The sequence below is a fragment of the Orycteropus afer genome, unplaced genomic scaffold, assembly GCF_000298275.1.
Source record: "Orycteropus afer afer isolate SDZICR_OR568_19922 unplaced genomic scaffold, OryAfe1.0 scaffold00207, whole genome shotgun sequence".
In the NCBI taxonomy this organism is placed as follows: domain Eukaryota; kingdom Metazoa; phylum Chordata; class Mammalia; order Tubulidentata; family Orycteropodidae; genus Orycteropus; species Orycteropus afer.
Genome location: NW_006921794.1, coordinates 1246151 through 1257260, shown reverse-complemented (window position 1 = coordinate 1257260; position 11110 = coordinate 1246151). Strand labels below are relative to the sequence as shown.

Genomic DNA, 11110 nt, shown 5'->3' with positions numbered 1-11110 from the left:
CTTCTGGTTAGCAGTCAGATGCCTTAGGCACTATGCCACCAGAGTTCCATTCAGAATAGAGTACCCCAAAGTGTGTTGTTATGTTGTTATGTGCCGTCGAGTCAAACCCGACTCATAGCGACCCCTCCTTGGGTTTCCGAGGCAGTATCACTACGGAAGTAGGATTGCCCAACCTTCTGTATGGTATAATGCACAGGGAGATTTCTTTTCCCTACCGAACTAGTTATTACTAACTTTTAATGAGCAATGATTAAGAGAAAAGAAGATGCAGGTTAATATAAATATGAAATTCATTAGAACAAAACAACCCTCCCTCCCAAAAAAAAACCTTCTAGCAGTAGCCAATCTATTCAGGATTTTTTGTGTGTGTAGTTAGAAATTATGGTGGTCAATTACTTCTTAAGGTCAGTTATCTGTTACTGTTGTTTTGTTATTAGGTGCCGTCAAGTCAGTTCTGACTCATAGCAACCCCATATACAACACAATGAAACACTTTGCGGTCCTGTGCCATCCTCACAGTCATTGCTATATTTGAGCCCTTTGTTGCAGCCACTGTGTCAGTCCATCACATTGAGGGTCATATGCAGATACATGGATATTTTAGCAATATTCTATCTGTTACATGGATGTTTTAGCAGTATTGAAATTTATTAAATAAGAAGGTGGTAAATTAGGAGAGAGATTGATCTAGGTTTACAGAAAGATCCAAAATGATGGAAATCCTAAGACGACAAATCTCAATTAATATCCTTGATTTTTTTTGTAGTTACAGCACATCAGTTCTTTAGTGTCTCTTGATCTCTCTATAAAGAGGCAGAGCCGTTTGAAAGTTCCTGTCTGGCCTGGCAACCAGAAACCCTGAACTGAGTAAACACCAGTAGTAGCTGGAGCGAAGCATTAGTTCTAAGCCCATGAAATATGGAGGATTTAGAAAATAGCCTAGAGACCATACCTGATGTTATATAGTGCACTTTGACCCATGTTGTTTTATTGAAAGTCAGTGGGGGAGAAGGAGAAATAAGGGCAATACATTTGTTTTAAGAGAATAATGCAGACCACTTGGGTTTTTTTTTTTAATTAAAAATTGTGAGGCAACACAAATACTAAAAATATACTATCCTAGAAGAGCAGCCTTATACTAACCCTGTGAATTGTAAAAGAGAATCAAGGATGTCAGTCTATTTCATTGAGGGTCTTCCTCTTTTTTGCTGACCCTCTACTTTACCAAACATGCTGTCTCCTTTCAGTGATTGGTCCCTCCTGATAACAAGTCCAAAGTACTTATTGACATTCTTGCTTCTATAGAGCATCTGGCTGTACTTTCTCCAAGACGGCTTTGTTTGTTCTTCTGGCAGTCTGTGGTATATTTGTTATTCTTTGCCAACACCGTAATTCAAATGTATCAATTCTGTGGTCTTGCTTATTCATTGTCCAGCTTTTGCATGCATAGGAGACGATTGAAAATACCATGGCTTTGGGCCAGGTGCGTCTTAGTCCTCAAAGTGCCATCTTTGCTTTTGAACACTTTAAAGAGGTCTTTTGCAGCAGATTTGCCCAGTGCAAATAGTCTAGAAAGCTTTCTTGAAGTCTGTTTTTTACCTGACATTTTTATTTTTGTGTTTCATTTATATTTTCATTTTAAAGATGACTTTATAAAGTTTTATTTACTCTTTTTACACCTGTAGACCATATTTAGACACAAATTATGGCATTTTTAGTACTGTAATTCATTATATCAAAATAATGTCAGTAAATGTTACTTTATTGTTGTCATGTCACTTTACCCTTTCAAAGAGATTTTTTTAATTGATGTTATGATGTGGTTAAGAGAAGGCAGATTTTTTCAGAGTTCCTTGAAATCTTAAGAAATGGAAAACATTTATAAATCCTTAGAAGTAGCGTATTGTGTTGAACTGATGAGTTTCACTTCATCATATTGTTTAATAGGTTTGGGGCAAGATGGAAAGACTCTGCTAATTACAAATATTGACACAGAGCTGTGCACAGTGGACCCTCAACTGAGGATAATTCTTCAGTGGCTTGTTGCCTCAGAGGCTGAAGTTACAAAACTTTATGTCCATGATTCGGCCAAGGAAGATTTTATACTAGTAAGTATCTACCATATAGGGTACTTGTGAGGATGCATTTAATGGTATGTCATGCTGTCTGTCCCATGGTCATTCTAATATGATGCCTGTTTACAGTGGCATGATTAACTTCTTAGGCTATAGAATCCAACAGTCTGGGTTCAGATCTCAGTTCTGCCACTCTTAGTGGTATAATCTGGGGCAAGTTAACCCATGAGACTCAGTTTCCCTTGCTGCACAGTGAAGATGAGTATAGAACATACTTTTCAGGGATTTGTGAGAATTGTATTACTATAAGACAAATGATTATTCTGTTGTGTGACACATACTAAGTTCTCCAAGTGAGGTGTTCATCATGTGGAAGTTTGAGTTATTCTTTTTGTATATTTAACCAGTTCATAATTGAGCCTAGTAATTAGCATGTTTCTTTCTCTGGTAATCCAGTGTCATTATGTGAGAACCTGGCATAATCAAAAGCCAATAAAAGTTTAAACCTCTGATAACATTCAGATGTGACACATTACGAGGTTACTTTTATTTTTTAAAATTTGTATTAAGATTTGGGTGAAAGTTTACAGAGCAAAATCATTTTCCTTACAGCAATTCACATACACTTTGTCTCATGACACTGACTGCAGTTTCCCACAGAGCAACAGCTCCTCTCTCACTTTCTCCCCATAGTTACCTCTTCCCTGTGTCGTTCCCTCCATGCACTCCTCCCCTCAAACTGTCTCCCACAAGTTGCTTCTATCGACCCTTTACTGTGAGCCAAGGACTTTCTTAGTCACAGTCTTCACTTCACTGTTCTGTTTGTGTCCTAAAATTTTCTTTATGAGAACTTTGATTTTAATCTTCTAATGCAGTGTAGAGTAAGTAGTACAACGAATTGCCAGTGTAGATTGATCAGTAGTAACAAAAAAGGAACAATTTTTAAGTTTACTCTTGATTTCTGGGTCAGAATTTAGAAAGGTATTATTGAAAATATATGTGAAAAAAGAGGACTTTTGTGTGTGTGTGTGCACTTAGATGTTTTTTGGATTGTTCTAGTTTTAAAAAAAAAAAAGTTGCTCTCCAGTGTGTCCCGCTTCATAGTGTGATCCTGCATGTACCAGAGTCAAGCTATGCTCCGCAGGCTTTGTAATGGCTGACTTTTTAGAAGTGGATTGCCAGGCCTTTCTTCTGAGGCTTCTTTGAGTGGACTTGAACCTCCAACCTTTCAGTTAGCAAACAAGCTATTAACTGTTTGCACCTTCCAGGGACTTTTTCCAGGTTACGTTTTTCCTTTTAGGCAGAGGGTGAAAATAGAACAGAAAGGGTTGCTTTAGAAATGAATTGTCAAGGGAAAAGACTAAGTAGGGAATGTGTTAGAATGGACCTTGGGGAGGCAGACAGTTTCAAAAGACACTTACTCCCAGGGAAAGTGAAGAATAAGGAAGGCCTTAGTTAGAGCTGAGACTGATGGTGTGTGGGTCAGGGATCTGTGCCCTGTGTAACCTAGCCGAGGGTGGCTTTGACGATTGACTGAAGTGAGGGTTGCTTGATGTGGATGACAGTGTCTTTTGCTACTTATTTTAAATAAAGATCCTTTTTTACCATATGGGCAAGAGCCCTACAGGGCTGCTGACTAAGTACTAGAAAGCTAAGAAGCAGTTAAGAGGCAAGCACAGAACATTTTTGACAATAATGATAATAATAGGAATACTATGTTTGCATAATGCAGGTGCGTGTTGCTTGATGTCCGCAATACATTCTGTGAAATAGGGTAATGTTGTATGAACACCATATTATATATAGACAGTCCTTGTATAATCTGTAGTTAGATCCCCATAAAGCCTATTATAGTAAAAGGTAATGGGAACCTTCTAGACAAATCCTGAGAGTTGTATCCACTGGACACAGGAGGCCAGCTTTGCTTTGTGTACAACTGGGCTGGGAGGGGGCTCTGCTGGCCCCTAGATTGGGACTTTGCACACATCAGGGCACAGGCAGGGCATGGGGGTGCTAAGAGGTGGCTTCAGGGACTGGGTGAGGAGCCGGTTTCAGGTGCCAGGTATGAGCCTGGTGGTTGTGGCCCTGGCTGCTACTTCCATGTTGGTGTGGCCACTTCTTGATCATGTACAGATACCAGTGCTGCCACCTGCCACCCAGAACCAGGAGCTTGTGAGCACCCCAGCCCCCACTAGTGCTGCCAGCACCTGCAGCAGAAACAGATTTGCTGCAGCAGGCACTGCCGTGCACTGGGAGTGAAAAGGCCAGGGCAGGTGAACAAGGCCAGAAGGAGGAGGCAGAAAAGGAGATGCTACGGGGTATACCCTGGAGCTCTGCTACTTGTTCACTCTGGGGGCTTGGGGTTCTTTAAAACTATTTTTGGGGAAATAATAAACAACAGGAGAGGAGCTTTTCCTATGGGACCTTATTGGACCATGGACATATATAAAGTCAGATACTGCCTGAACATACTTTTAAGTGATGCAAACCTGTATACTACTAATCCTGACATTTTCACCTTTAAAGAGAACATGCGTTATTATCATAAGCAAAGATAATAGATAATTGTGTAGGGACAGTTGTTTGTTACTGAGTCAGTTCTGATTCATAGTGACCCTGTAGAATAAAATAGAACTGCCCTGTAGAGTTTTCTTGGCTGTAATCTTTCCTGAAGCAGACTGCCATATATTTCTCCCGCAGAGCAGCTTGTGTGTTTGAACTGCTGACCTTTTGGTTAACAACTGAGCTCTTAACCACTGTACCACCAGGTGCCTTAGATAGGGAAAAGTCAAGCATATTTACACAAGGGAAAAAAGGAAATAGATAAATTGGACTTCATCAAAATAAAAAACTTCTATGCTTAAAAGAACATCATTGAGAAAATTTTAAGACAACCCAGAAAATGAGAGCAAATGTTTGCAAGTGGTTTATCTGATAGGACTTGTATCTAGAACATATGAAGAACTCTTAGAACTCATTAATAAAAAGACAGATAACCCAGTTGAAAAATAGGCGAAGGATCTTAATAGACATTTCTCCAAAGATGATGCACAGATGGCCAGTATACTCAAAATCATTAGTATCAGGGAAATGCAAATCAGAACCACAGTGAGATACCACTTCCCTTTCCAATAGAATGATGACAATCTGAAGTCAGATAATAGCAGTTGTTGACCAGGATTTGGAGAAATTGGAAGCTTCATCCATTGCTGTTGGAGACATAAACCGGTGCAGCTGCTTTGGAACACATCCTGGCATTTCACCAAAAAGTTAAACAGAGTTATCATGTAAACCAGCAGTTCTGCTCCTAGGCATATACCCAAAAGAATTAGAAGCATGTGTCCATATAAAAACTTGTACTGAATGTTTATAGCAACATTATTCATAATAGGTAAAAGTAGAAATAACCTAAATATCCATTAACTGATAAATGAATAAATAAATATAGTATATATCCATACAATAGAGTATTATTTGACAATAAAAAAGGAAGAACTGATACATGCTATGGATATACAATGGGTGAACCTTGAAAATATGTGAAAGAAACTAGTCCCAAAACATACATATTATATGATTCCATTTATATGAAATGGCCAGGATGGCAAGTCTGTAGACATAGAAAGTAGATTAGTGCTTGCCTTGACTTGGGGAGAAATGCAGAGTGAATGCCAGTGGGTACAGGATTTCATATTGGGGTGATGAAAATGTTCTAAAATTGATTGTGGTGGCAGTTGCACATCTCTGAATACACTAAATACCATTGAATTATACACTTCAAATGAGTGAGTTATGTGGTATGGGCATTATGTATCAATAGAGCTGTTTAAAACGTTTGCATTAAAAAAATAGTTTTTAATAAATTAATAGAAAAATGAGTGAAGGCATATTCTGATTGGTGAAGATAGAGCTTATTTAAACTTGTATTTCTTTTTGATACATTAAAATTTCTTAACTTAGAAAGCCATGTTTCTGTTGAGGCTAGAGTGTATATTCCAGAAGGAAACCACACTATATGTTGTGGAAGGAAATTTCTCATCATTTTATTAAGCTTGACGTCGTCTTTATTATTTTATGTCCTTGAGGGTGTGGCAGATGCATTTAGTTTGGTTAAGAATTTCCTGTAGAAATGGAGCCTCTGTACTCCCACACAGATTTATCAGCTGGGTGAGGTTTGTGGAATTATGTCTCCAGTAATCCCAGAGTATCATTCTGTGGAGGAAATGTGTTTATAAAGGTCAGGAATGAACAATGTTTAATTTGGGTGAAGGGGTGGTGGTTTAGGGGAGAAACTTTTGTTATGACTGGGCAACAGCACTGAATTGTAAACAGCATGATTCTTAGTTTTGTCTGATGTTAAAAATAAAGATGAAAACTTAGTTATGAAATTGTCTTTGATTAACATTTGTCACACTTCTTTCTTAGCTTTCAAAACAGTTACAGGAAAAAGGATGGAAAGTGGGAGACCTCCTGCAGGCTGTGCTTAAGTACTATGAGGTGATGGCGAAGATGTCCAGCGAGGAGAGATGCAAGTCACTGTTTGATTGGCTCTTGGAAAACGCATAGATCAGATGCCAAACCAGTAGATTTTATTATTTGTTTTGGGAGGGGAAGAAACAGATAAAGATGCATAGGATAAAATTTGAATAGTGAATATTAATTAACATGAAGAGGAAAGTAAATACAGCTTTTTAAATGCTTGTGTCACACAGTGTATATAGTTCATACTTTTGTAATCTCTGTCAAAATATTATCTTCATTTATTCTTCTATCCACGTGCGTTGGGTTCTGACCCTGACAACATGTATATGAAGGAAGGTCTAAACGTGAAGTTTTCAGGGGCATTGTCCCATGGCATTCTTTTTGCATTCAAATAATGCTGCTAGAAATTGCACTGAAGGTGGCTGGGAATAAGTTCCGGGGATAGAGTTATAATTTTGCTTGCTACAATTACAGCAACAGGTATGCTCCATTACAAAGAAATCATATCCTATTAACTAATCTGACATCAGACACTAAAGTTGAAGCTAACTTTGTTTATCTGGAAGACTTTTTGTTCTATTTTTTAAAAATCACCTTTATTTCATAGGTCAGTTATTGGTAGATTTTTTTAATCCCCCAAACCATTTAATTTCTTAGCAGAAACATTAGTATTTCAAGTTTCTATAAATATCATACACAGTAGTTTTCACAGCATTTCATCAAATGACATTATTTACCAGTGCTGCCAATCATTCTGGCATGAAAGTGTGTGTGTACACATGCACGTGTGTATCTATACGTGTTTGCATGTGTGCGCATAAAGAAGTAGCTCGACCTTCTTGGGTGGTTGATGTCCTCTTTTATTTTACTGTTTTCTTGGTTAGAAACCCACTAGTAAAATGAAAAAGGTGCTTTATATAAAATGTCTGTAAAGACACTGCAGTAAGAATTTTATTTCTCTTTTTGACTATTTTGAATCCCCCAGTTATCCTACAAATGAAAATTCAAATTGTGAAACTTGTTGAAAATTTAAAAATTAACAAGGAAATTAATTTAGGACAGCCCAATAACAATAACATTTTTCGTTGTTGGAATTTTGACCCCCAGCACTCCTGAGCAAGGGTAAGCTTTTCCTAGAAAAATGAGAATGCTTTTTCTCTTCCAGATAAAATGTATCTGCATTCCTTTGTAAAGTTCTCTGCCATGATCTTTCTGGACTTTACGTTTTTCACCACTTTGTCTTCAGAAACTGCAAGTTGACAGGGTTAGAGGACCAAGACTGTGTCTTGGTTTTGTGTGTGGGTTTGCATGTGTGAACGTTTGGTTCTCCCTGAGAGGATTTGTAATCTACGGGAAATCACTTTTGGGACTTTGATTTTGCTTTCTTTTTTCCTGAGCACTGACTGTTCTAGAAGCTGTACAAAGTATATAAGGTGTGACACCCCCCAGGGGCAGGGAACATACATTTGAATTAGTAATTACAGTACAGAAACGTGTGTTATACTGAGTCAGATTTGCTTTTTAAGAAGAATGCCAAAAATTACTTAAAACATTTTCTGAGGCTACACTATACACTTTGGGTTTTTAAAATTTAAGACCATAAGAATAGAGCAAGGTTTAGACATAAATGTTTGCTAAAATTGCAAGTGTTTTTTAAGGAGAGGGATGCAGGGAACGTAAAACAGAATTGTTTCTGTCTCTAATTTCTCAGAGCTTGGGATGCAGTAGGCTGGATTGGAGCTTTACACGTTCAGCACAGGAATGTTTCCTCTTATTAACTACAACACGGATTAATTGATTCTTAATATTAGACTGCATTTTTATAAGTATATTAACTATCACATTGTGTTTAAAAACGTGGATGTACGTATGTTTGATCTGCAACAAAACTGAGTTCTGAATTTCTTTGAAACTGAAGTGACAATGTATTAGATTTGCCAAACTTTCTGTGCTTGAAAATGTTTATTTCACTTAAGGTAATAATCATTTTGAGGTAAGACTGTCCTCATACCTTTGTTTCTTTTAGATTTTTCTGGCGCTGTGCCATGCTCAGAGTTCCCTTATTTAGCCACTACATGATGACAGAATAGTTATTAGGTATTAGCATGCATGGTAATAATAATAGTGGAACTCTACGCTTGTATTAGTTCAGTGCAAGGGCGTAGAGAAAAATACTAAGTATTGGCAGATGTGAAGAGAAGCGTGAGTTAAGCTTTCTTATGTACAGAAAACATTTGTGTTTGGAGCAGTGTCTTTTCATCAAATGCAGTCTAAGCTTACTTTCTCTCAAGGTACTCTGTATATGATTTTCCAAAGATGTTCTAGATCTGTTTGGTTGCTCTGTTTGTTGAGGGCAGCCCTCACTGTCTTATTTTATTACATATCTGCTTGACATATTTGTAGCTGACATTGCCATTCTGTGTATTTTGGTCCTTATGAAATACCATGTCTTATTCAGTGCTGTTAAAAGTTGTGATATGCATTGAACTGACTTCTGCATTCATCAGTTCAAAAAGCCATTGAAGGATCTGTGTGGTGAAAATGAGGGAGACCTGTGGTCGGGGTTTTTTAAGACATTGTTTTTCAGACTGCAATGTGGTAGTATTTCATATTCTCCCTTAAGCCAAATTAAAATTGGGCATATCTTGGGCATATGTTGATTTTGAAAATATTTCCTGATGTCTATAAAAGGAGTGATTCATTTTTAAATCACAGAAGAAAATGACAGTGTCTGTTGAAAGTTGGATATGATTTAATGGACTTAAAGAACTTTTGAGGTATTCATTCAGTGGATATATGTGATAACATCTTTTTACTTTGACAGAAACTCCACTTACCCTTTCAGATATTTGATGTGAATTAATTAAATTCATAATACTTTAATTTTTTTAAAATAAGGGTTTTATGTTGCTAATAGGAGAATTGAATTGTTTACCGAGTATACCATGTAATAAAGAGAAGGTTTGCACACATGACTTTGATAGTAGTATAAGTTCCACAGATGCACGGTTGAATCTTGCCTCATCAGCAGAGCCCAGACTCAAGGTGTCTACTTTGTTAAATTGCTTAGATCATATTTTTCTTCCAGAATTAATATTGTCCATTTATCATCAGCATATTTTACATTTTTAAATTTTCACATTTTTCCAAAGAGACTTTACACAGACTTTTTTTTTTTGTATGAAATATGTATCCATACTCAGGGTGTAGGGAAAATACTTTCTGTTTAAAACCCTGTCTACCTGTCACCAGCACAAAAGGATGAGAGCTTTTGGTGAGAATTTTAAATTGTACTAAAGTGAAATGCATTATTTTTCTCAATTTCAGCAAAATACCCTCTAAGCATTTATTCATGTGCTGTATTCCTGCTCTGAAGATGCAGGTACAGTATTGGTCACTCATGTCACTTTATTTATTTATTATTTTTTTACCATCCATGTACATTCCTTTTGTATTGGTAGAGTGGAAGTTATAGAAGTTCATTGTTTTGTTTTTGTTGTAATGTTTTAGTAGTATTTAATATCAGGCTTTAATATTGCTGGATTTGCCACCTTTGGTTCCTTGTGCAGTGTTAAAAGTAATCCACATTCTTGTTTAATATACCTGATATATATCAAAAGCAGCTTTGAATAACTGTAGCTGTTGATTTGACTGTGCTGAATTACTACATCAAGATCTTGTACTGTGTAACAGTAACTTTTTTTCTCTCTTCAGTAATTTATTATATTCATGTACCAAAATACGAACTTCAGGATGCATTAAAATTTTCTTTGTTTTAGCAGTGGCTCAGATTACTTATGTAATAATCACTTATGTAATAATTTGCAGTTAATTGTTCTTTTATTTTTTATCTTGTTTAAGCCTGTGATCTTTCCTCCCCAAACTAAGAATCCTCCAATAAATTTAAGAGATGCCTGGCTTTGGATTTCATTCTGTAGTATCTCATTAACTACTCTGTACTGGACTAAAAGAGTGGCATACAAGCAGGACTGCTGTGATAGAAGACCCATCAAAGGACCTAAATGTTCACATTGTGGTTTTGAAGAACATGAGAAATCAGAGATCTTTTCAATTACTACGATCCTGGGCTAGACCTACTTACAGTGCCCCTAGGTGCTGACCTAAGTGACTGGAAAGGCTGGTTGCCCCATCAGTTTTGGATTTTAGTGTGAAGTAGAGTAATTATGATAGTTTTGAATAGTAACTAGGTTATGAAGTTCTTGTGATAGAGATTTAGTATATACAGATAGTACTTTGGTCACATGATACAGCATGAGATGTTTAAGTAAAACCAAAATCAAACCCACTGGGCATTGAGTCGATTCCGACTCATAGCGACTCCTGTTGGGTTTCCAAGGTGGTAAATCTTTATGGAAGTAGATTGCCCAGTCTTGGTTTCCTGGAGTGGCTGGTGGGTTTGAACCACCAACCTTCTGATTAGCAATCAGATGCCTTTGACATTGTGCTACCAGAGCTCCTTGAGATACGTAGGGGCTGCTTGCTTATTACTTTCGATAAATGTTTCAAAGTGCTGGGAAATAATGATAGCAAAG

General features: G+C 37.1%; 1 protein-coding gene across 1 annotated transcript in view; it reads left to right on the top strand.

Moving 5' to 3' along the window:
* Nucleotides 1–6641, top strand: part of AKAP11 (A-kinase anchoring protein 11) — a 75051-nt gene extending 68410 nt beyond the window's left edge. The window contains 2 exon segments of the mRNA XM_007948193.2: nt 1948–2108; nt 6501–6641. Coding sequence (XP_007946384.2) covers nt 1948–2108; nt 6501–6641 — 302 coding nt within the window.
* The last annotated feature ends 4469 nt before the right edge of the window (nt 6642–11110 follow it).